Raw genomic sequence first — 26,357 nt, 5'->3', positions numbered from 1 at the left:
TACTCGCAGCCGTGTCAGTAGCTATACCAACAACTTACGAGTCGCTGTTTCACAGGGCTAAGCACAACAGCAATACGACCCAGGTCAACAGTATTGATACTATATCGGCAAACCCCCCATTCCCGCCACGGGCAATGATAGATTCGGCTACACCACCAACAGTCCTCCACAGGCCAGCTCCCAGATACCTGATCTTCGGTCCGGAAAGCATGCCTCCTTGTGCTAACATCATCATAAAGCTAGTTATCTCCGTTCCTTCAGACTCATATACTCGAAGACATCAATTTTGGAGGCCTTGAACAAGACACACCTCTTGTTGCGCAGACTCAATTAGGCTTGGATGACGAATATGACAAAATCCGGCAGGATCCTACCTACGACGCCAACGGTTCTACATTAGTCACCCGTGGCCGGGCCAAAAGCCAAGAACCAGGTCACGCGATTGGTGATACGGTACACGAAACTTTTCATTGCTCATCCTCCCTAGATAGCAGTGGTGCTTCCCTCGCCGATAGCATTACAAGTTCTTCTGCACAGCACAACGTTTTCTCTCTCAGTACCGTCGCAAAGCGGAAGAAGAGGCGACCATCTATCGGTGAACAATGCGGATGTACTGGTTCGTTGGGTCGATCTTATAGCAAGAGTCGCTTCCCAAGCTGGGTTCAGACCTGCGTATTTGGATATGATATATCGATATCGATATAACTCTCTGCCTCTTAAATGGATATCCAGATTGATATCCACCTAAATACCGCTCTCTGATTGGCTGAAAAGATCTTATCAATTGATTAGATGATGAAAAGGCTTCTGTCGCATATCACCACTAGGTTCGTGCGACTGGATATGAAACGCGGCCCGTACTTTGGGGTTGTGTATCCGGTTTCCCATCCAACTTGTCGCATCAAGGATTCCAATCCTAACGACATGAGCTCAAATAGCTCTGCCCGAACACATGGCTGTTCAATTTCCTTTGTTCTTCAGATAATTCTCATCAATTGACTGGTGCCATCAATGATCCCTGTGGAGCCAATTGTCTGACATGCCGATATCATCTCTTCCCTTGATCGCACGCTCATTGGGGGCAGTTCTGATGTTCTAGATGATGAAAGGGAAGCCAAACGTCCTCGGATTGATGCTTTCTTTCCCTCTCGTTACTCGGATGTCTCTCTCCGCCGTATGTTCGACCGCGATCGGTATTTAGATGCAATAATCAGCCTAATCACACGCCGCCGGCTTGCCTTCTCAGCAAATACCTGGGATGAGATGCAAGAGATTATGCTAGCAGCCAATCCTGCTATAGAGGACCTTTTAGTGACCAACCGAAGTGCTCTAATGCGACTAATTGATGCCACATATGAGTTATATTCTTCTCAGCTCATGGTAACTCTTGAAGCTTCCATCTCAAAGATCCATATCCTCTCTGATCTCTGGACATCGCCCCATCGCCATGGGATACTCGCCATCTCTGCGCGATGGGTTTATCAGGATTATCAGCCACGAAGGGCACTGCTAGCGATGCTAGAATGTCGCTATAGCCATAGTGGTGAAACCCAGGCATCTCTAATTATCGATACACTGGCAAAGTACGGCATTGCTTCTAAAGTGGGCTACCATGTAGGGGATAATGCCACTTCAAATGATACCTGCTTGTCTTATCTCTCACGGCGGTTACGAGAAGACTATGGGGTACGATAGCCCTTCCCTTATCTCTGGATTAGGATTAATTGGTTGCTAGTTGACGTTTAATCCCTCGAAGCGCCGTATCCGCTGCGTCGCCCACATTATTAACCTATCCCTTCAAGCATTTCTTCTTGCGTCTTCAAAAGAGGCACTAATCGCCGCTCTTGATGCCACCGATGATACCTCAAACGATCAGTTGTTTGCACAGTTCTACGACACCTTGCACCACGCCGGACAGACAACAGGAACAGATGAGGCCCATCACAGAAGAAGAGCTTCGCGAAGAGGCAATCGTATACTTGAGAACTTCACTGGATGGCAGCATATCGCGCCCCTACGGAAAGTACACAACATCGCGGTCTGGATACGTAAATCTACGCTTCATTCGGCTATATGGGACGATGAAATAAAGCTCCGACTAGGCATAGATAATGCCACACGCTGGAATGCATGGTATCGATTGTTGGATAATTTTCTGCGGTATCAATCCCGTGTAAAACAGTTCCTAATTGACCATGATAGAGAGCTTCAAGACGATATCCTGCTAGCTTCAGAGTGGGAGTTTATTGAACGGACGCATCGTTTCCTACAACCGTTTGCCTCAGCTACGTTGTTGGCCGAAGGGGCGCGATCTACACTCTCCCAATCACTCTCGATAATGGATGTTTTATTGCGACAGTACGAGAAGTATAAGGTCGGTGGCGATGTTTTTTCTTTTATCTAATTGATCGGCTAACTAATTGTTTTATTTAGGAGCTTTATAGTTCAAAGGAAAACCATGATCCCCACATGGTACACTGCATCGATATGGGCTGGTTTGCACTTAATAAGTACTACACCATATTAGACCAGACACCTATGTATGCCGCCGCACTCCTTCTCGATCCCTCGAAACGAAGAAAATATATTGAGCGGAATTGGCAAGAATCCTGGCACGCGCCTGCTATTGCTGCTGCGCAGCAAATTTGGCTAGATGAATATAATGCCGCGCCAATCCCAGAATCCTTGCGGGTGCCTCTAGATGTGTCCTCTTCATCTGGGAGGCAGCACAACGAGCTGGATGAGTTGTTGAGAGATATTGCTGTTACTGGCCCTATCTTAGACGACGCCGGTGACTTCGAAACCTTTATTGATGCACCACCGACCCGGATAACTGGCTCTCCTCTCCAGTGGTGGCTACATCGAGATCAAAGGAAAGCATATCCGCGGTTATCCCGCATGGCAATTGATATCCTCTCAATCCCTCCTGAATCATCTGACGTTGAGTCTCACTTCTCATCGGCGCGGCGTACGCTATCATGGGATAGAGAGAGCATGACCTGCGAGAACCTGGCGAAGGTTGAGTGTGTGGGCAACTAGATGCGCGAGGGTATCATTGTACCCAAGTCTCACGGTGGCAGGGGCGTTATTTCCAGCGTTGCTGTTGAATTTAGCGTTGAAACAGAGGCAGAGGACTTTCTAGATTAGGGTACTTTCTTGTTCTTTCTTCTAGCCTACAAGAATTATATGTGGTTTATCTGGATATCAACCTTGCTAAAGTGGCTATGTAGCTGTATAGATATCTACCTGGATATATCGATATCCAGATAATTTCTCCCACTTATCTGGATATCGATATAAGGGCCAGAATTTCGGTGGATATCGATATACGCAGGTCTGCTCGCACGACTCGGCGCTCGTGGCATCTGCCTCTCGGGATAAGACGGTACGGATCTGGCACGCCGATACGGGTGACTGCGTCCAGGAGCTAAAGGGCCATGAAGGCTGGGTCAGGTTGGTGGCATTTTCGCGCGACTCGACCCTCGTGTCATCGGCCTCGGACGATCGAACGGTGCGGATCTGGCGCACCGACGCCGGGGACTGCGTCCAGACAGTTCACGTTGGGTTTGTATCTCACCTATCGTTTGAGCCAGGTAATACACGCCTCCTTACCAACCTTGGCGCCATTACCGTGCCTAAGCCACTAGTCACAGAGGCATCTGTGGCATCTACTACGTTAGTTATGCCTAGCCACAGTCGCGACTGCCGCTCTGGCTTCGGTATTACTGGAGACGGGTGCTGGATTTCCTGGCATGGAAATAACTTGCTCTGGTTGCCGGTGGCTTTCCGACCAACCTGCTCGACAGTGTTAGAATCCACCATCGTCATCGGCTGTAGATCGGGAAAGGTTATTGTCATGGGGTTTTCAATCCAGGAGCTGCCAGATCTTCAGCATGGCGCTCAGTTCGGGGAAGTTTGTCCGTCTAATTAAACCTTGCTTAATATGCTGGGCGCCACTGGTTGTGGCGCCGTTGCCGCATTGTTTCTGCTGCGTGTCTTACGAGTGAACTTCATGCTTCAGTTGTAGGAGAACCAAGGCTCACCACGGAGATGACATTGACAAGAGAGGACAACATCGATTGGCAAAGGCTCGGAGATTAAAAACCCCATATGACCAGAGTAAAGCGAAGAAGAAACCATCGTCGGATAGGACAAAATCAGGCAGCCAAATGCTGCTTGGAGAGAGCGTAGATGATGTTAGCTACTACAATTATGTGACAAAAGTCTGTATCCACCCGACGCGCCCGCGCCAAAAACGCGACGCGACTTCGACCACCCCTCTGACTTTATACCCCTATAACTTTTCAACGCGATGTCCCAGGAACGTCGTTTAGGGGATATTATATGTCCAAATCGCAAGAAATATGAAGAGTTCTCTACGGAAGCGAAAGCTGTTATGGTTGCGCTGATACATCAAGGTAAGTCCGCGAGGTACGTCGGCGATCAGTTTTACACAACCCATCGCGCCGTCATTAAGATTGTCAATCGATTTAATACTTCCGCCACGCTTAAAAATCGACCTAGAAGCGGCCGTGCGTAGAAGTTTAATAGAGTGTAGAAGTGTTATATTATGCGTATGATTCGGCGAGACCGCTTTATCTCATGGGACGCGCTTATCGGCGCGTTGGATGGTTATATATCCCGCCGGATAATCCAACGCGTCGTTTCCCTTTATTATAGGCGCAAATGGAAAGCTCTCGACCGGCCAAAGTTAGATAAAGAAAAAGCAGCTATTCGGCTACGTTGGTGTCAAGGTTGGATCGACGAAGTCGAAGAATTGCGGGAGGTATGACTATTTAAAGATTGAGTATCTGTCGCCTAGCTAACCGTCGAGATAATTAACTCAGACGAAGTTATAGTCCAGAACAAAAGCGGCAACCCCAACGCATACGCCTTCCGGCTTCCTCATGAAAAGCATAATAAGGAACTAGTGAATAAGGGAGACCACGTTAAACCTATGATTTCTATGATATTTTGGGCAGGAATTTGGCCGATAGGTTGTACCTCTATTTTGTCTATGACACGAGATTAGATAGCTAGAAAGAAAGGTTATTCGGGCTGGAGCTATAGGAAAGTCCTTGGGGAGGGACTTCTGCCTCACTATGACGGCACCCGTGTGTTTCAGCAAGATAATGCTAGGATTCATACGTCTGAGGCGACTATGACTTGGTTGCTTGAATACGGGATTGAGCTTTTGGATTGGCCGCCTCACTCCCCGGATCTCAGTCCCATTGAGAATATTTGGAGTATTCTAAAGCGACAATTACGCAAGAAATACACTCATCTACAGGATCTGAAAAACAACGAAGCGGACAGGGCAGAATTGCAACGTTGCGTGGAGGAAGTGTGGAGGGCAATTCCCCAAGAGCAGATTTTTAACTATATTAAGTCTCTCGAGAAAAGACTGCGAGCCTGCATTCGGGCACGGGGTTAGTATACCAAATATTAAAGAGAAAGAGCAGGGCTTTCATTATATATACGAATTATTATAATTGGACTTCATTTAGCTGAGAAATATGTAAGTAAAGTTGCGCGTTGAAAATGAGGTGGTTGGGAAATTGGGTGGGTGGGTACAGACTTTTGACATGTTACTGTACTTGCCTTTTAGCGGTTGGAGCCTCTGAACTAAGGATAATACCGTAGAAACTCGAGAAATTCGGACTCTTGGCAAGGTGAAACTACGCTAATTTCCCCGCTCACCTTACCCAATTAGGAAAAGCGAATTGCCATCATCCGACCTCAATCCCTCTGTTCATGTTGAATTGGGCCCTGTACGCAACAAGCTTACGCGGAACCCGAAGAAGGAAATTGGCCCAATTAGGCAAGAAGGAGGGGAGCTGCGTATATCATAAGTGGCGATGACCTCAGCCAGTCAGATTGAACCCAACAAGAACAACAACACAATTGTAGTCACCTTGGTGCCACACGTGCTTTCCGACAAGATGCTCCATCCATCAGCTGCATACAATGTTTTTTTTTTTTTTTTTTTTTGTCTTTTTATTACCCGTTGACTCATGGGGGCCCGAGGGTCAACGGGTACAGGTGGTAGTGAGTCGGTCGGTGGCTACTATGAGTCAGACGGCGACCACTTTTCTTATGTCACATAGGTAGCTAAATTAGTTACGTTTAATAGATACCCAAATAGTTAACAGCTTTATATTCTTGACGTTGGTCCAACTACCTATCTGTTGATTCCTGCTTCAGTCCTGAAAATGTATCTAGCCTGAAGATTCAACATTGTTTAATAACGGTTGTAAATATTCATTACGCAACTCCAGCTCATGTTATAGCCATGCATCCGTCACTCCCCAAAGGGCCGCTCTGCACCAGGTCCTCCCTGGCCAACAACCTTCGCAGTCTCGGCCTCAGCCCAGGGGACACAGTTCTCGTCCATTCCTCCCTCAGTCGTATTGGCTGGATTAATGGTGGAGCCGAAACCCTCGTCCACTCTCTTCTCGATGTCCTCGCTCCCCAAGGCACTCTAGTCGTTCCCACGCATACCGGTAGCAACTCAGACCCAGCAGGGTGGGTTAACCCGCCTGTTCCCCAATCATGGTGGCAGACTATTCGAGATACTATGCCTGTATTCGACGTGCGAACCAGTCGAACCGAGCGTATGGGTGTTGTATCGGAAACGGTCCGAACTTGGCCAGGTGCAGTGAGGAGTATGCATCCTCAGACATCGTTCAGTGCGATTGGTGCGAATTCGAAAGTTGTTACAGAGGCGCATGCACTGGATAGCCTGCTCGGTGACGAGAGTCCCCTAACACGATTGGAAGACGTGGATGCAAAAGTTCTACTCTTGGGAGTTGGGTTCGACGTTTGCACGTGTTTTCATCTGGCCGAGTATAGAATCAATTCACGAAAGGCTGATAACTCGTTTGCGGCTCTGGTGGACGGAAAGCGGACATGGATGACGGTGTTGGACGTCGCTGTGAGTAACGACGATTTTCTCGAGCTAGGGAAGGATTTTGTCGCTGAAACCGGCCTCACCAATGGTAAGATTGGTGGAGCAGAGTGTTGGTTGTTCTCCCTGCCGCAGGCAGTCAAGTTTGCTGAGAAGTGGTTTGCATCGCATCGAGTGCCTGCTTAATAGCATACTGTGGTTATTGTTAGAGAGCTTTATAAGAGAGGAAGAATTGTTGAAAAGAGCATGTTGTATTTTTGTTAAAGAAAGGCTAGCTCTAACCAGCGGAAGCTATAGACAAGACATCCACATCCCAGCCACCAATGGATCGGAATAGCCATTGATCCGTCAAAACAACGGATCTCAACACAGAGAGCGGACTTATCCTTAGGAGGATAGACTGGGCATGCTCGAAGGAACAGAATGAAGTAGTAGAACTTTATGCTGAAATAGACAAGCGGCGACGATAACAGGTAGTCCAGAATAGTGTATGGCTCCCAGATGCTGCTGCGCCGGAGGCCGAGTCGAGTAAGGATCCCCATGGCTCAGGCTTAGACGGAGAGGTCGACGAGTGAGAAGGTCAGATGTATGAATGAATGAAATTTATTCCGCCCCGAGGACAAACCTCAGATGATGATGACCACCAGATCATGCTTGATTGGTGATAGGATGTAACACCGGCTCACCTCAGCGGGCTGGGGCCATTATTGTTGAATATGTGGGGTGTCACGTGTGGGTCAAGGATCTTAAGATTAAAAGCAGGTCCTTCAGGGGCAGATACTTAACGAGAACACGAACACAACACGAATACACTGATTTAACCAATGGACCGAATACACGTACTGTCTGACAATTATCCATTTTACGCTTAGCTTGTTAACTTTACGATTTTTTTTTTTAATAAAATCGCGATTACCTTTAATCGCGGATGCGCTGTTTTGATCAGAACCCCACACTTGCCCTACCTCCTGAGCTGTCCGAGCTCTCCAAGCCGTACCTCGCCCCATTGTTAGATCGTCAACAGATTAGCACCTGCTATAGGGGGCCATAAGGCGCGTGGCTGTTAAGGTGTTATTATAGGTCTACCTTTGTCTCGGGTAGAATATCGCAGATGATAAAGGTGTCGTGGCTACTGAGTGCTCTGATTGGTCTCGACCCCCCGCCGTGACCGGTTTGGTGTCGGATACGGGGGTGGTCAGTCAAGATGAATGATGATCTCAAGATGGAGAAGAACAGATTATTGATTGATTCAGCTCCCTCCCTTCGTCTTTGCCCCTCCTCGTCCTCATTATATTCGACGAGACGAGGCTGTGATACGAGACCTGCCGGACCTGCAACAGATCTGTAACACCACTCTGACTCTTGTGTTGCACTCGTGTGACAATCTGGGTAGAGGCATATGCAACACTTGGAGGGTTCGGACAGCTCAGGAGATGAGGTTAATTCTGTCGGGCGGAATAAATTTTCATTAACCCCACTTGTCCATTTCGGCGGTCCGGCCTCTCTCGGATGCATGTCTTGAACAACACAGAGCACCGCTCGGGCCTCCCTCAAACGTAGCACGGCCGATCAGGCGCCCCCGCAACCCCCTTGTAAGCCACCTCAGCTCGACCAAGGCAACGTGCATTTCGGACGGCAAAGTGCATGACTGTTTTGCTGTTGCTGCAGGTTTGAGCATCAGGCAGCCATGGGTCAATACATTTCCGGCAACGTTGGCTGAGAAAAACACCGCATCCTGCCGCCTTGGCTGCGGCTGGTAGACAAACAACTCATGGGTCTTCGTACCGGTGAGGTAAGACAGGAAGCTCGGTATAACCAACACCTGCAACGCAGCAGCAAGCTTTTCCCTCCAAGGGCAAATAGACAACGCAGATATAAGCGATCTGCGCGGAGCGGACCGGTCCGCCCTACTATTGATGGTGGCAGCAACCGACACACTTTCGGCTACTTACTGCTGCAACCTTCTGTGTCACCTTAAAGCTGAGGCAAGATGTCAATGATTCCCAATCCGGTCGCACTTGTTGCTTCGTCGACGGTTCTCCCCTCGCTGCCCCACTACGATTTCTTTGTGCACCTTCCTTCAAGACAATTATATCTTGCCCCCCTCACACCACGGAAGGTGACCGGCCAAGCTCAATCAACGCTTTCTTGGCTTCAGGGTCGCTCACCTCTCCATTTGTCTGTTGATCAAGTGCCACCGAAGGTCTGGTACCCATCCCATGAGTGCCCACAAGGCTCCAAGCAGTACCTTGCCCCAGTGTTATATCGTTAATAATTAGCTGCTTTTCTTATTCAGAGAGCTGCTAAAGACGTATCATCGTGATACTTAGTTCTTAAGCAGACAATAGAGGGCGAAGATGTATCGCCGCCACTGGGAGCTCTGATTGGTCCTAACCCCCCGTTGTGACCTCCTTGGAGCCTTGTGGGCACTCATGGGATGTGTCCCCGCCACGACTTGATCAGTTGCCTGCAATTAGGCACCAATCTGGCGTGTGCTCATATCCGCGTCAATGGGGTCTCCAACAAGGGTTTCCATCAAGACCAAAAACGGCAATAGATCGACGCAGTTTTCTCTTTCCTCGGAGAGGAGATAACGTAGATCATCCCATCAGGGTCCCTGATTCTCCCGCTCCGCGTCGAAGCCAAGGCCCGAGAGCTTTGGAAGCTGGCTACAGGGCACTCGAGCGATGCTACGAATGTGAGAGCAATACCGTACCATTGATACGTATGGCGGTCTGCATGCCCTTCGTGTCATGATGCTGATCGATCACCTCGTCATTGCTTCCTGGTTCAGACTGTGCAAGATAGTCTTGCCCGGATTGAAGTGTCGGCGGATGGCCAGTGCCAAGATGTCATTGTTGTGGACGTGGGTACGATGTGTATCCTGGAACGAGAGGGGTTATCTCCTTGCTTGCGCGGGGACTGCCATTAGGTACTCGTCCCACTGCTAGAGCACTATCTAAATCACTAACGAATTCCACAGAATATTGTTAAAGTCTTATGCTATTTTTTTTTTTTTTTTTTGTGAAGCAAAGCAAAGACTAATCGCAATTGGTTTAGATCCTTGCGAGATACCCAATGGCAGTCCCTGCGCAAGCAAGGAGATGGTCATGCAATGGGTAGTCTCGCTCACCAGCTACCAATCAGATAACGTTCATGACAGGGTCCCTGTAGCAAGGACCGACTCATCCCCTTCCCCTGTGAAGTGATGTGGCACTAAGTGGTCTGCCCCACCAGCTAGGTGATTGGAGTCACCGCGCCATGGGGTTCACCCAGGTCCCCCGAAATCGCCGGCAGGTAATTACTTGATTCATTGTGTCTTTTTCCCATCTCTTGACTTCAATCCCACGTCAACATCAATCCACGAGGCATCTTGTTATGTAATCAATCCATCCACGGTTGGGGCCTCGCACCGAATTTTCACTTCTCTCACGCGCAACATCTGCAGCTGTCACCTGCACCGGCAACGGAAAACTTTCATTCTGTCGTGCTCCATTAGTTACAGCCTTACCATGTCTCATGACTGTTTGGGGCTCTTCCTTTTCTTTTCCTTTTCTATCTTTCAATTTTCTTGTTTGTCTATACTAGTTTGATTGGAGATATTGACTTTATGTGATTCCTTATTCAGGGGCAACTGACCTTTTTTTTTCGTTTTCATCTCGCCGAAGCTTCGCATTAAAGTGTCCGAAAATTACATCTAAATGTTTTGTGTTGCTTCTGTGGGTGGTTTAACAGGCCGATTCCGGATACAGATCACGGCTTAGTGTGCGCAGATGCACAAGCCAATGCACCGGGACGGGCCTTCCTTGCTCAAAGCTTACCACAGGGCTACAGCACCTGCGAGCGCTGATTCAACGACATGGACAGTTATCAATGCAGGTCCTCTTTTTCTATTGCAACTTATCCTCAACAACAATTCATCTTCTTCGCGATCTCACATCCAAGTCGAGAAGCCCCGACGATTTATGGCAGATTACGACGTTGAGACGCCCAAGACCTTTGCATCTCACAGACACTGAGCGAGACGTCCACCTACACACAAGCGTGTTTCTCTCAACTAGGCTAAAGCCAAAACGCAAACTCACCGATTTCCTCCCAAGTTTTCAAGCCCCGACATCATTCGGGAGGAAAAAGAAAGTCTACATCGCATCTCCCTCACCATTTCGAGCGCCGGCTACGACACTGTCTTAAACCAAGCATCGTGACTGGGCCCGATGCGGTCTTCCATGTCTCACATCGTGAACCGATCGATTGCGCACTCCTCACCTTTTCCGCCTCTTGCGCCAGGCGAGGTGGAGATCGAGTAGTGCTGACTGTGACCTCGAGCTTCCTATACCCTCAGTTTCCCAACGCACAGTCTCTCGACTCTTCCGTGTGCTCGGACTCATCGCCGAGCCTCCTCGTCACGTATCCCCCCACCCACACACTTGTCTTCCACAACTGCTCCGCAGCCCCGACTGTCCGCTTGGACACTTCGAGCAGGCGAGATGAAGGGGTGTCACAGATCTTGATTCGCAATAAGATCCCGGCCACCATGTCTGACGCCCGCCGATGGATATCGCAATGCTCCACGGCCCCGATCGTCAAACTACCCAACCAGCATGATTACTCGCCCCGTCTGAAATGGCGGCGTCGTCTGCGTTCCCGTGAGATCTTGCAGCTGCTCCACGGTTCCCGACAGTTGACACTCAGTGTATCCCACCCTGGTTCCGTCAACTTGGATGCCGGCGCCCCTACGTCTACGGTGGTCACGATCTGGTACCCGCGGCTGGCGACTGATAGTCCCTAGTCCCTGGGCCCTCTTTCTGATTGGTCCTGTCCTTGTCCCTGCTTTTGGCTTGTCTTAATTCGTCTGGCCTTGCATTTGCTTTGTGTTGCCATGTCTGGCTTTGCGTTGTGCACTTTGTTGCTTGTACCGAGTTGTATGTACAGAGTATGTCTTTGTTAGGCTCGGTCGTCAAGCGACGGGATCCCATCTCAGTACCTACGTCTTCTCGTAACCGTAAAAGCCATGCTGGTTTCTTTCTCCTCTCTCCGTTTTTTGGCCTGCAGGCTCGCCTCTGGCCGAGTCTGTCCTAAACAAGTGGTTCAGAACTTAGACATAGTAGGTCACACAGCCCGTGGCCATCCATCCCCTCTCTCTTGTGCTGGAGCAGCCAGTGAACCAGACTGAGACATAGAATTTGTCTGGTGACAGACTCCTCCACCGTGTTGCTTTTTCAGCCTCACTGCCCAATGTGCATATAAGGGCCTCGCCACCCTTCAGCATGAATCAATGCACCGCTCTTCCGTCCTCACTCAAATCACTGTTGCTCACTTTCAGCTTCTCTTTCTTGGCCGGCGAAGCTTCTTTGAAACCTCTCTATATAGCCTCACTTCATCATTAATCATTGACCACGAAGCATCTAACTACGATTTTGTTACTCGTAACGACGTCACTTCCATCCCAGCTTAGTTGATAATTGCCCTCTCCATGGCTCCACCCAGATCTAGCCGGGTACGGCCTTCCGAAGTCGCAGCCGATACCAAAAGGAATTTCATCCCACTTGTCAAGAAGAACTACGGCGACATCTTTCCACCTTACTCCTACCTTTATCGGCAACCTATCGCACAGCTCACCATTCAGCGTTCAAAACCTAGTACCCGGCCGCCCTCCTTCAGAATCGTGGTTGGCGATCCGGTCATGAAGGCCCTTGCCTACGCTGCAATGGATACGCAAGCGAGCGAGGCAGTCGGTGGCCCCCGTGTGCGAATTCCTTTCATCTGTGCCGCCAATGAACGAAGACCTGGGGGAGATTGGGAGATTGGTCGTGTCGGATATGAAGAAAAGCTTTGCCGACGAAGTAACCTCTCAGCCACTCTCAACACACCTTGGCCCAATTCGCCGGAACCAAACAACTACCCCATCCCATCGCAGGGCGGCATCCTGTCCGATGTTGTCGTAGTTTGTCGCGGGCCTCATGACCGCTACGATAGGTTGGACAGCTGGTTTGACCTACCTGTTGTGTCGGTTCCACCAACCCGGTGGCCGAAACTCAAGAACAACGGCCATAAGTATTCCTTTGCGGAGGAGCGCGAGATGACTCGCGACAAGCTCCGTGGCGCGCTCCGTATCTGCCTCTACAATGGATATGATCGTGTGGTCATTGGCGACTTTGGCTTGGGCAGCGGTTATCGCAACCCACCTCAAGAGTTGGCGGAGCTTTGGCGGGATGTCTTTCTATTTGACCCAGATCTTCGCGGTCAATTTGCCTATGTGGTTTTCGTATTCGAGAACCCCCTTCAAAGCACGACGCGCTATATTCTCGATGGGATCACCAAGAACGGGAGTGGCTCCAAAGCCAAGCCTCGGGCTGGATCCTCGAGTTCATCGAGTTCAAGCAAGGACGATGGCAGCGCTCCCACCGATCGACACATCTTCGAGCAAGTCTTCAGCCCTGCTGAGGTTGACCGAGTGCTTCGGCAACCCGATCCCCGGTATGGACTCGGCATGATCACGACGTGATCTGGCTCTCAGCAGCTCCCAACGGGTTTCTAAGGTAAGACCTACAAACTCGGCCACCAGCACTCGAGAGGATTCCCTGACTCGGAGGGTGGCCAGGAAAGCCCGGCCTCAAGAGCGCGCCGTCTGGGTTAGTCGATAGTTCAAGAGCCTAGTAGGGACCCAAACTTGCCTCGCAGACTCTCTACAAGCTCGCTTTGTCGCGCCGGTTGTGATGCTAATGTCAGGGCTCTCTGAAAATGATCCCCGCTTCAAAGGTGTCATCAAGAAGAAGGGGTCTCCAGGACAAATCAAATTGGCAACTCGGCAATGGCGCAGCATCCTCAAACGGCCTGACAGCGCTCATCATAAATCTACTCAATCAATCAATCACCCCAATCAAATCAATCAACTTAGTCAATTCCTTGCCTCAATCAAATCAATTCCAGTGGTTTGTAAGTTGACATGATTTGATAAAGTTGATATATGCCATGCTGCATCTGAACTGCCCAAAAAGATTAAACCTGGACGTGCCCTCCGCCCAGTCCTACCCTGTACAAGATGGCCACAGATAGGCGATACTTCTTAGCCCTATATGAAGCCGTAGCCTCGTTGGTACCTGCTATCGCGGCCTAACGCACACCAACCCTCGGCAGGATGACGCGCTCCCTCTGCACCATACCGCGACGCGTCAATTTCGCTGTCAACAAGACATGGCACCAGCGACAAGATGTCGGACTTGCCACCACCCTCTACACCGGCGAGCCTTTCGCCGGTGATTTCGACGCCTTGCCCCACGCCACTTTTTCCCTCTGCGTTCTCGCGACTGTCTCAACCAAGGACCGTGGCCAAGCAGCTCGAGGAGGCTTCGGTCGGGTGTTGTTGAATTGCGCAGTGATGCTGGGTGTAGATCGGTAAAATCAAGGTTGTTATTGTTATTGTCATGGTGAGAGCTCCCTATGGGTTTATATCCCATGCGATTCCATCCAGGACTTTCAACTTTCAATCTAGGACTTTGGGATGTGACCCTGAAGTGAGGGGGAAGCTCCCAATTATTCCAACACTTGCAAGCTGTTGACCCAGCTATTGGTATACTCGGCCTAGCTGCTAACTAGGTAAAGTGGCACGAAGTGTTGGAAGAGGTATAGGGGCTCTTGGGACAGTTGGTTGACCTTCAGATCGCCCCTTTCCACCTTGAAAGGTTGAAAATTGAAGCTTCGGTCTGTGGCGGGAGGAAAATCGGGCTGCCGCGTGCTATCCCCTTCTTGCTCGCGGCGGCTGTCATCTTCTCTGATGAAGCTTCTATCATCATATGCATTGAGGGCCTCGCCCGGTATTGATTGAGGACTCACAGATGGCTTTGAAATGATTTGTATGACGATTTTGGCGAGAATGGTTAATGATGCATCTTTATTGGTGACCTCACGCAGTCAAGAGGGACAGAGTGTGTGTAGTTTGGCCGCAACGGGTCACCTGTCACTGCGGTCTTATGCGTAAGCGTGTTAGACCGCAGCGTCAGAGAGGGCCCGTTCGCGCTCCCTCGTAGGGAGGCAAGTGTCTGTATATTGTAGTAGTGCTATATACAGAGGGAAGGTGGGGGGGGGAAAGTCGAGTCTCGACTGCGTGAGAGATGACGAGACACCTGCCGAGGCGAGCAATTGACTCCCCGTGAGGCAGTTGCAGGAGGGAAGAAAACCCCTCAGTGAACCTTCCGAGCCGGGAAGTCTATTGTGGAGTGTGGTCATCACGTGAGGCAACCCCAATAAAACTACTCCCTTTAGGTTCCCTGTCGCATATCAGCCTGTCGCACACACGGCATAGCCCACCGGATTATTTCCGGAATTCCACTCGGAATTTCCGTTCCACACGGATTTCCGTCTCTTATATAAGACAGCAACGTCATTCTCTTTTGTATAGTATGATTGCTCCTTAGATAATTCTCATCAATTGACTGGTGCCATCAATGATCCCTGTGGAGCCAGTTGTCTGACATTCCCCTCATGTACCTGTCATGTGACAGGGGCCATGTGGGGCAAGGTGCTTTCGGGAGCCTTTCGACAATTGGGGGGATGGAGCGAAGGAAGGTAACTAAAGCTCTTTCTTCTGGCCCAGTCAGGGCCGCTGGTGTGCCTCGATGTGAGCTAGAAGGAAGAGGCTTCCCCTTCTTTAGTAGATATATATGTTTCTTCGTTAAAGCCTCCTTTGCGTGGAGAATTGTAGCTGTTGTTACGATGCTATATTGATGTGGCGTGGGGTTCCCCCGAGTTGTCGGTGGCACGGATGCACCGGATAGATATGCATGCGCCGCACGCGCCGCAGCGGCGCTTTCTTTGGCTGAAAATCGAGGCATAGTGAGTTTCAATTAGAAAAAAGCTAACATCTTTGAAGCTATTTGGACTTGAATTCGTTGAGAATTGGGATAGTTACGGTGTGTGAGATGGTTACAAAAGTGACGGAGTTACAGCCTTCGTCACCTCTCTCTTCCTTCCTAAGAGAGGGGCTGCGTAAATCGCTTACCTAACCCACCGAGTAAATCATTAGAGAGGAACAACACACATCGGAGCTTTGTAATGCTACTCTTTAGCGTCCATATTTGTGATCTGCTAGTGGGAAATATCGCAACCTAAAACCTAATGCAATTCACGTTGGAAATCCCTGCCCAAGCTAAGCCACCCATCAAGCTATCTCCCTCCCATACACTGCCCTCAACAACTTCGACTTCACCCCGTTGTCATAAGACTCCGCTCCAAGAGGATAATGCGCCCCAAATAAGTGTGCTCTCCCCTCCTTGCTGTAGAAAACTGAGTCCTTATCATAGCCTGAGTTTTGGTCGTCCCGATGCGTCACAACCCCCAACATGGCCACAAAGTCCACTTTATGCGCAAAGTGCTCGGTAGCATTCGTATACTCGCTTAAGGACTGACCCGTCCCACCTATGACCCGCCAATCAATGCTCGGGTTCCCAAAAGTGAACACTCTCAGTCTTTCCTTCATATCCCTCCTCCGCTGGGAGCCCCTTCGGGAGCCCCTTGGGTTCTCCTTTACTAGCGTTTGTAGCGCTAGCCGTAGGAGGAGACATCCCTGGGAATGGGCGATCATGACCACCTTGTCCGGGGCACTACGGTCAATAGGCCATAGCGCGTCGCTGAGCTCCCGCTCAAGGCTCTCTTGCGCGGCCTTACTGCTCTGTGTGCGTTCGATAAGGGCGTTTTCTGACCCGGCCGCGCTATGCTCTCCGCAACACTCGATCAGGTCCCAGAGGATGCCGTCGCTCCTGTTATAGATGCCCTTGACTTCTCTCTGGAAAGTGTCGCGAATCTTATCGCACGAGCGCTGGAACCAGACAAACTCGTTCGCGATCCCGTTGATGAATAGCCACTTCTCGTTTGGAGGAGATTCTGAGCCTCCCCCGAGCCTGGAGAGGTAGGTTGGTGGCGGGGGGGTGCCGTCCTTGTCGAAGTCACTGGGTAGGCTGACGTCCATATGGAGGTTGCCTATTCCGCTCGGCGGCACTTGTTCCCTGCCCATCTTGAGGATGGCGATGAGCGTCAATGCGACCCGCTGCACCTGGTAGACGATGGCGTGGCGATTCTGGGCCAGCCGAAGGTCAAGCTCGTTGTATGGGTTATCACTACCGGGGAACTCGTCTGCTCTGTTCTTGATCGTACCATCGGCTGCTGGGTATCCGGGGATAACGTTCTCTGGCTTGACTAGGTCGTATAGGAACCGCAGCAAATCGTAAAGGTCGTTCAAGATAAAGCCCAGGGTGTCTTCGTTTGCGCCATTGGTGAGGATGCCTCTCCAGATAAGCACTGCTCCGCTGAGGCTCTGCGTCATGGCCTGGAGGGAGTGGTGTATCACTTGGAGGATCGCATCAATAACCGCCGCGTCGCCTGCAGCGGTGAATACATCCGTTGCGTACTTGAGGAAAACATCGGCAACTGGGCTACTTACTGCGCAACTGGCGGCCTGGAACCCCGTCGTGAGTGTGTCGTCTCGGACTTTGCGGACGGTAGTTAGTACGTCCAGAAGGATCATGTCCGCAGTCGACAGACTATCCTTTACAACTTTAAAGGCAGTACTGTACGAGTCGGATAACACCTTCGCTAGGGTACCGACCACGTCCCCCGTAGTCTTCGCCAACGTCCCGACGCAATCGGTCACGATCCTGACTCCCGTTCCAAGGCCGTCGTAGAGCACATTGTCCAGGATGCTGGTGATATTCTCGCCTAGGAGGATCTGGTTGGCCGTGTCGCCCACGTCCTTCGCAATCTTGATTCCTGTTCCCGCGACGTCGGACCCAACCTTGGCGAAGGTACTGACTGAATCGCCCACAATCTTCGTCCCGGTGGAGGCGATGTCTCCCGCGACCTTACGGGCGGTGCTGGCACTGTCGCCAGCAATTTTCGTCACGGCGGTGCGCGTGTCGGTTGCCACCTTGCGAACTGTCTCGGTAGTGTTAGACGCTACCTTGGCGCCAACGGTCACGAAGCCTTGGGCTATATCCCTGATTAGGTCAAACATTGTGCTTACTGCAGCGTGGCAGCAGCGGACTAAGACTGAGGGGTGCCTATCGATAGCAAGAGACGATGCTTTAAGGCTAAAAGCCATTGGGACGCCATTCATGAAGGCCTCAAAAAAGTGCAGGGCTTCAAGTACATAGGCTTCTCTTTGCATTCACATGTTCTATCTTGACCAGAAATGGTAAAGTGTGCTACAGCTCAGCGAAGCGTCACTCTGAACGGTGACACGGCTATCGGCACCTGGTGGCGGCACATTAAACAAAAAAATGAGCTGATATAGCTTCTCTCTGACTTGTATGCTATCCAACCACAGGAACTCTGATTAATTTAAGGTTTACCCAAAGATAGCCTTGGATGCGGCAGGTTCCATTGGGCTGCCTTCGAACTGCGAGCTCGCACTGTTGTTCAGATGCTCATAATTCAAGCCACAGATTCTGGCCATACAGTTGGCGGGTGTACTGCACTGCAAGCACATGTTGCTCACATGTGATGGCCTAGGAGTGGGAAGTTCCACTCACGCCGTACGATGGCGGGGGCCGAAGGTATAAGCAGCCGTGATGCTGCCGTCGTATCGCCTGACGAAACAATATGCTCTGCAGGACTACTCATTCACATTGGCTGACATGCGTCCGAAAAGAATGTCAGTTATCAGCAACAAAGGTTAGACTAGTCATAAACTCTCTATTTCATTGAAGGATCATTGGATAGTTAAATGGGGATAGGAGAGTATAGATTGCTATCGGTCTTAATCGGGAACGCATCACATTTCATATTCGCATGCTCGGGAAGGCCTATATCTTACGGCCTAGCTCATCCCTTTTCCTTGCATTGATGTTTTGTTAGTGGATGTCGTTGAGACAGGGTTGAGGCTCTCAGGTAGGTGGGGACAAATTGAACTTCCCAGAACGTGTGGGGCTAGACACTGTGCTGGCCTGGTGTAACCCATCTCCTGAGTGATCCTAAGCCTCCAAGCAGGTCACGATGAGGGGTCCGGGCCAATTAAAATGCGTCAAATTGAAGTTACATAATGCCACACCTAAATTGGGGGTCTCATACGTTCACAGCCGGCTGTGAATTTAATATCACGTGACTTACACACACAGCCGGCTGTGAAAATAAGATTCGTTATGTAAGCCCAAAAAGGGGCAACATACTGCAAATGTTGAGACTGTATGACTAAGATGGTCCGATCTGCTGGTGGCAGGGATGTGGATACTAAGTGAGGAGCTGTGCTCCTCTCAGACACATGCAACTTAGACCTTTCAAGAACACATCATCTTCCACTCCTGCAATATTGTCTCATCAGCAAATTAGTGCAAATTAGGACCCCAATTCAACGATCAACAGCTTCTGCGACATCAATTCAACGTGCCGCACCTTCTTTCAGCTACCATGAACCTAATTGGCGTCCCCACTGCCTTCCCTGATGATGCTATGCCTCCTGAAGGCCAATACAGCTCACGGCAGGAACTAGTCACCGCAATCAATGCTTGGGCAGCGCCTCGAGGCTATGCCTTTTCAGTTACGACCTCTTGGAAGACTCCCAATGGAAGAACCGGGGTTATCTACGGATGTGACCGCTCAGGGATAACGAAGACCAAGCCAACGAAGAAACGAAAACGGAAGACTACAACACGTCGTACAGGATGCCTCTTCTCTATTACGGCAAAGGAAAGCCTGTGTGGGACTATTTGGAAGCTCACACATCGCCCCGGGCCTGGCTTTCATCAACATAACCACGAGCCAAGCTTCAGTGAGCAAGCACATCCAGCACATCGTCATCTATCATCCCCAGATAGATCAACAATCCACAGACTCACCGATGCCGGCATTGAGCCAAAGAAGATCCAATCCTATCTACGCTTGAACTCAGATACACTTGCTACACAGCAAGATATCTACAATTGCATTGCACAAGGGAAGCGGGAGCTTGCCAAAGGTCAAAGCAGCATGCATGCCCTTGCCAATGAGCTTGAGAACGAAGGCTTCTGGAGTCAGATACGCCTTGACGAGAGTAGCAGAGTCACATCAGTGTTTTTTGCACATCCAAGCTCATTGAGATACCTCAAGTTATACCCTGAAGTGCTCATATTAGACTGTACGTACAAGGTCAACAAGTACAGCATGCCTCTTCTCGATATAGTTGGTGTTGATGCTTGTCAACGATCCTTCTGTATTGCATTTGCCTTTCTCAGTGGCGAGGAAGAAGGGGACTTCATCTGGGTTCTTGAGCGGTTACGGTATATATATGAGCATTATGGGGTAACCCTTCCGTCTGTAATACTCACAGATCGCTGCCTTGCTTGTATGAATGCTCTTTCTTCTCCCTCTTGCTTCCCTGAGTCACCTTTGTTGTTATGCCTATGGCATATCAACAGAGCGGTCTTAAGCTATTGCAAGCCCGGATTCACTCGAGATAAAGACGATACTCAAGGGCAGGAAGAGTGGGATACATTCTACAAGTCTTGGCATGAGATCGTGGCCTCAACGACCGAGGATATCTACAAGGAGAGGCTTGAGAAGTTCAAGCAACGCTACAGCTCTAGCCACCTCAACGAGGTTGGCTACATCATGGAGACTTGGCTAGACCTCCACAAGGAGAGGTTTGTGAAGGCCTGGGTTCATCAACACCTTCATTTCCAGCAATTCGTTACGTCACGAGCCGAAGGCATCCATCAGCTCGTCAAATCTCACATGAAGACCTCGAAAATTGACCTTTTTGGGGCCTGGAATATCATCAAGCTCGTTCTATTGAACCAACTCAACCAGCTCGAGGTTAACCAAGCTCAGCAGCAGGTCAGCACACCAATTGATATATCTGGGCCGCTGTATAGTAATATCCGTGGTTGGCTATCACATGAAGCACTGCGGCAACTTGATGCTCAACGGCAACGGCTATTGAGAGAGTATCCTGCATGTACAGGAGTCACTACGAGGACCCTTGGTCTGCCTTGTGCTCATACGCTTCAACCTTTGGTACAGCTCGATGAGCCCCTTCTGCTAGAGCAGATCCACCCACACTGGCTTCTCCATCGCCCAGGAACCCCTCGGCTTATTGTTGAGCCTCGCAAGCAATTTGATCGCCTAGCAGCCAGTTCAATGCTTCCACCAACAAGCACACGGCGTGAGCATTGTGCATTTGAAGCCATTGAGGAAGCAGTACGGCCAAAGGCGCCACCAAAGTGCTCCAAATGTGGCACGCTGGGCCATACATTAAGGTCTAAGGTGTGCCCCTTACGCTACGAATATCTCGTAGAGGCTCCAATAGGATCTTCTACAACAACAGATCTGGTACAGACTCCTATTGAAGCCTCTACAACTACGCACACAACAACACATACAACCACTCGCTCTGAAACCCGCTCAGTATCACCGGCATCTCTGTCAGGAACCTCTATAGTATCTGAGATTATAGCCTACACAACAACGCACATAACAACACACACAAAAACTCGTATAGTATCTCCTCCAACACCTACGCCAGCAGCTGCGGCTCCTACATTACGAGCTGATGACCCGCGTGCTATCTACCAACGGTACAAAGAAGCACGAGAGGCCTGGTATGCTACGGTGCCCCGGGGAGGGTTGAGGACCAATCAACAATACCGGAAGGCTATGGGGTTGCCGGCACGCTATAGCAACGCAGAGCTCGAATGGTGTATTGACTATAAGCAAATGGGGAGCCATTGCAGGGGGGAATCCGGTATGAGACAGTGGACTAAGGAGGAGAAGATGAGTTATCTTGACTGGGATAAGGCAGAGAACGAGCGGGTTGAAGCGGAGGTAGGAGAAGAGATGGCAGAGAAGCCTTTCTTGCAGCGGCGAGGAATGAAACACATCTGGGATGCTGCTGAGAGAGATGTTATGCAGCAGCGGGGAGGGGCCTAGTGGGAACGCCCCCCGCTAACATTTGCAAAGTTGATACGAAATGTGATAAAAAAATATATCATTTAAATGAGAAAGAAAGGGTAAAACTCCGAGTATAGGATTGGTGATCTGATGGCTTAATTCGAGGAGGTTGCTCATGTTGCCCCTTTTTGGGCTTACATAACGAATCTTATTTTCACAGCCGGCTGTGAACGTATGAGACCCCCCTAAATTGCATGGTGATAGAAGTCCCAGCACTATCGGTTATTACAAATCGCGACATTGCACAAGCGGCAGCCGTACCAAGTCTGCTTGCGAAGCCTCTTCTTATTGCCGCTGAGATTCTCAAGAGGGCCTCTTTTCTGGCCTCCTGGCCTCGTCTGCCCCTGCCGAAAGCCCTTACAAGCTAGGCAGCCTGATTTTACCTTCCGATTGACATGATTGACCTCTCGATTAATGTGAGCACACTGTAAATTAGCCTTTTGGAGGTCACGTTCGTCCCCTGACCTGTAGCGCTGCCTTGCCTCGCTTTCCTGGCCGTAGGTGTTTAATAGCTCGTTATAAATGCACTCTCGCCACTCCCTCTGAGTCGTGAATCGCTTCCACTTTGGCTGTGGCCCACGTAGCTGTATAAGATAGCTATTGATGAGGGCTACGCCAAGAAGGAAGGTCCAACAGAGGGCCTGCCAAGGGCCCCGGCGGAGGGGATGATCGTATGCGTAATATGACCTCAATTGGTCACCTCGGTCAACGTGGTTCATCTCGTCATTGTAGGCAGCGGCGACTGTCGGGATTGAGATGACCTTAACAGCTTCATCACCGAAAAAACGGCGTATTGGCTTGGCCTCTGACTTCTGTGACGACGGCTTCTTCCTCTTCCGGTCGACACGCTCTTCGCCCCGTAAACACAGTAGTCAGGAATAACACAAGGCTATTGTCTTTCCAAGCGATCTGATTGACCTGATTATACGGCACAGAGACAAATTAGTAAGGAATTCACATAAAAAAGTGTCTTAGATTAGTACCTTATTGTCAGGGGTCGGGATCATCTTGACCTGGTTGAAGCCATAGCTGGTCTTGACCCCCCATCGACCTTCTTATCCCGTTGGAGTTCCTTGTGTATCACATCGTATCACCAAGACCGCTCTGACACACGGGCTGTATGACCAAGAAGGATCAAAACTTGGAAGAGACAGATCGTGAGGAACACTTCGTCATAGCTGACGAATACGACCCGGTCTAAGGAAGGATAAAATGGACCAACTTCAGTCACTCATTCAGTCAGAAATCAAGAGCTTCAACGCACAGTCAAAATCCCTCGTGAAATGTGACATCATGAATGCCGCAGTTAGGTCGAGCCGTGCCTGTGGCCCCGTGGCCATGTGTACGGAGGCTCCGGAAGAGATCTGACGACGAGAAGAGGTTATCCACAAAGACGTGATATGTCGCTTTTGGCAGTGAATTTGCTAGGGCAATAACGACGCTTTGGGTCGGGTTTAAGGCGATAGGCTTGTCTTCTAATGCCGGTAGCTTCCCCGCGGCCTCGGAAGCCCTCATGCGGCGGCCTTGTGCGGATGACTTCGGTACACGAAGTTCAACACCAACAGCGCCGTATTTAGCGCCCTTGATGTGCCACAGCCAGTGGATAAAGAAGCCATGTTGTGCGATGACCCAGACCTTGAATCCTAGGGGGGTGGGCTTGCCTTTGACGACTGTTGTCTCGTTGGATCTGCCCGTATAGCGGATCATACACTTATCGACGGCCAAATGAGAGCCCGGGAAGAAGATCTCTGTAGACGCAGCCTGTATGTGATCAGGCCACTCGTCACAAGCTTGGAATACCCTCGGAAGAGGCCCGATCTCGTCGATCTTGGCCCACCACCACCACAAATTTTCTCTCGCGGTTTGGACCGTAGTCTTCACCATCTGACAATGCATTAGCTGAGAGACACATGCTTGCCGTGCCCGCCAGTGGGAATTATAGACGGCGGCAGAGGCGTCGTGATGTCTACCAGACTTTTCGATAGGGACCGGGGAGAGAGACCCTGTCGAACGCTGCGTTAGGCAGCCATGATGACCCTCTCACCTTGTCAGTGGCTTGTTATTGTCTAGTCTATGGTGGCAATTTCTCGTATAGGAGAATTCAGCCAGAAACATAATTCTGTAATCATGAATCGCGCAAGAACGGGTTGTACGAGCTTGTCAAAGTTAATCATTGGAAAGAGGGGAAATCAACTCTGCTACCTCAAATAGCTTGTGATTAATCGCCTGGGGATCGCTGAGGTATGAAATTTCTGATTTGTGGGAAGATCCTACGGGGAACATAATGGGACTCGTTGTATTATGGGATCCTTCAGATCATATGAAGTGTCTCGATAGAAGACGTTCAGGCCGTGGCGGGTAAAGTTTCAAGTGGCTGAGACATATCAGAACACAAGAACGCAACAAAGGCGGCGCACTTGCTGGGCGGCCAAAGCGCGCCCCCTTATTCGCCATATTTACGTCCCTCTGAACCTTGCCTGTATGTGACACATGTAATTATGACCTTTTCTTCATCTGCATTAGCCATTTCACCTACTTTTGCCCCCTCAACCAGCCTTTGAAGCCTGAGTTGCACCTGGCTTAGAACGCTATCCCATGTTCTTGTAGAGCAGAGGCACCCGCTGAAGTAGTAGTATCAAAGAGATTGACGCTGGGAAGAGACCAAAATAGACGATTAGCTACGGAGCCGGGTGTTTCCAGACAGGCAAGGCTAGTAGGGCCGCCGATTGCTGGTGGCTTCGGGCAACCAACTCATAGAAAGGTTTGCAGAGCAATGGGAAGAGGATGAGTAGGAGCAGCTACAATCGTGTGAATCGTCAATTCTATTCGCGATAATATGCAGGGCTGTGTACCACCCTCCAGGTACTCTTGAAGCTGGGGGCATTAGAGTCGGCACTGTGCGCGGTGTTTACGCTGGAGGGTAGGGCGACGTCGACATTGTGGTAATCTAACACACTATAACGATTTAATTTTGGAAAATTAAAAGTTACGGGAGCACAATCCTTTCCCACCGGCTTAGGATAGTCCTATGCACCACCTGGCTACAGAAACCTCAGAACAAAGCTAACCTTTCAATCCGAAATAATATGCCGAGGAAGCTTGCAGCCAGAAACAGTCTACTGCCACAAGAGTACCATGGCCTTCCACACCAGCCCGTGCAGCGTCCTGGGCTCCGGATTTTTTAGGATATAATCCTCAAGTCTCTCCTCCGTATAGAACGTGGTTAGTTGTTGCGGTGAGGGGTGGCCACTCGCCTCGGCATTGATGAACCCCACAGTGATAAGCAAATTGACAAACCACAGGCGGAGACCTAAGGGGGGGCCGCCGGTCTCCTTGTGCTCTTCCTTCCGCCGAATGTACGTCTTTGCAAGAGTCTTCAGAGTTACAGGACCTCCTTCAGCGTCATCGATCATAGCCTGCAGCACTGTAACAGCCAAGAGTAAGTATATGCCTTGCCTGAAAGTTGTACAGAATCTGTTTTTTCCTCCCAAGAAAAGGAGAGCCGAGCCTCAATGTCACTTACTGTGCGGCTGGAGGCTGTAATTATCTCCCTGTCGGAAGTCGAGGCGTGTAAGGGAGCGGTCATGCTCCACGACGTTGTGCTTCCGAGAGTCGGCAAGGTCGAATGTTCCATCTTGGCGCAACACCGGCTTGAGTGTGTTTGCCAAAGCGTGCGCAACGGTGTCGCTCATGTGAAGCGCTGTCATCAGCGCCGCCTCCAGCCGCGGCAGTGTGATGTTCTTGCCATCTCGCGGCCTACAACTTGTCAGATGGATGAGTTCACTTCCCCGACGACTTCAACGTTTTGTGCTTACAAGTACCCTTGATTCGCGAGCGCATTCAGGCCGGGGCACGGTGCTCGGTCTGCAATGTTGAGTCTAATGTAGGAATGGTCTTCCGCGCGAATTCTTTTTGCTTCCTCGTCTCGCTCCTTGGTCTTGAAGTTCAAGAGAGCTTTTACCGCATTGAACAAGGTGAAATACATTATGTTTGCTGCTCGATATTCAGTCTACTTCGTGGGACCATGCTCAGGCTCGCTGTCGGTGGTTTATATGCTTCCAGGTTATTCTGACTTGGCCAGCCCCTGCTGAGTGGGTGCACCAAGGTAGCTTGGTGGTTCCAGTCTCACCCCAAGCTCATCCAGAACAAGCCCAACCAACCAACCAAATGCTGCTGCGGTCATCCTAACAACCAATGTCAGCTGTACGGCAAGTTCCACAAATACGCTAATGAGCATCACAATCATCCCCTTCGTGCATCTGTCGGAGTTCGATAAAAGTGATAGACGTTGAATGCACCTGGCATGTGATAGCATGAGGAAAGAATGCAGTCAGCTTTACAAGGATGCGCGTCACTGATGATGAGTCAGTGACGGGATTGAAGGGAAAGTCATTTGTTAGGCGATAAGCGGCTTAAAGCTCACGGAAGACCTTTCGTCTCCGGCAGTCTTCTCGTACCCGAGCCCAACTCGAAGCCTAAGTCCTCGTTTACAACAGACTGAGTTCCAGAATTCTCACTAGAGGCTTATCTAACTGAA

General features: G+C 50.2%; 3 protein-coding genes across 3 annotated transcripts; 2 read left to right on the top strand and 1 right to left on the bottom strand.

The window, feature by feature from the left end:
• Positions 1 to 6,292: 6,292 nt before the first annotated feature.
• On the top strand, positions 6,293 to 7,093 carry NCS54_01482700 (SPBc2 prophage-derived aminoglycoside N(3')-acetyltransferase-like protein YokD; the record flags this gene model as incomplete). Its single annotated transcript, XM_053159953.1, has 1 exon — positions 6,293 to 7,093. One exon carries the CDS (start codon positions 6,293 to 6,295, stop codon positions 7,091 to 7,093), a length of 801 nt encoding a protein of 266 aa, XP_053015928.1.
• Positions 7,094 to 12,380: 5,287 nt separating this feature from the next.
• Positions 12,381 to 13,412, top strand: NCS54_01482600 (DUF2263 domain-containing protein; the record flags this gene model as incomplete). Its single annotated transcript, XM_053159952.1, has 1 exon — positions 12,381 to 13,412. The coding sequence occupies one exon, from the start codon at positions 12,381 to 12,383 to the stop codon at positions 13,410 to 13,412; it is 1,032 nt and encodes a 343-aa protein (XP_053015927.1).
• Positions 13,413 to 16,064: 2,652 nt separating this feature from the next.
• On the bottom strand, positions 16,065 to 17,912 carry NCS54_01482500 (Hypothetical protein; the record flags this gene model as incomplete). The annotated part of the gene is made up of 1 exon (XM_053159951.1): positions 16,065 to 17,912. The coding sequence occupies one exon, from the start codon at positions 17,910 to 17,912 to the stop codon at positions 16,065 to 16,067; it is 1,848 nt and encodes a 615-aa protein (XP_053015926.1).
• Between the last annotated feature and the right edge of the window lie 8,445 nt (positions 17,913 to 26,357).

This window comes from Fusarium falciforme, chromosome 13 (genome assembly GCF_026873545.1).
Source record: "Fusarium falciforme chromosome 13, complete sequence".
In the NCBI taxonomy this organism is placed as follows: Eukaryota; Fungi; Ascomycota; class Sordariomycetes; order Hypocreales; family Nectriaceae; genus Fusarium; species Fusarium falciforme.
This window is presented reverse-complemented; position numbering and strand designations above follow the sequence as displayed.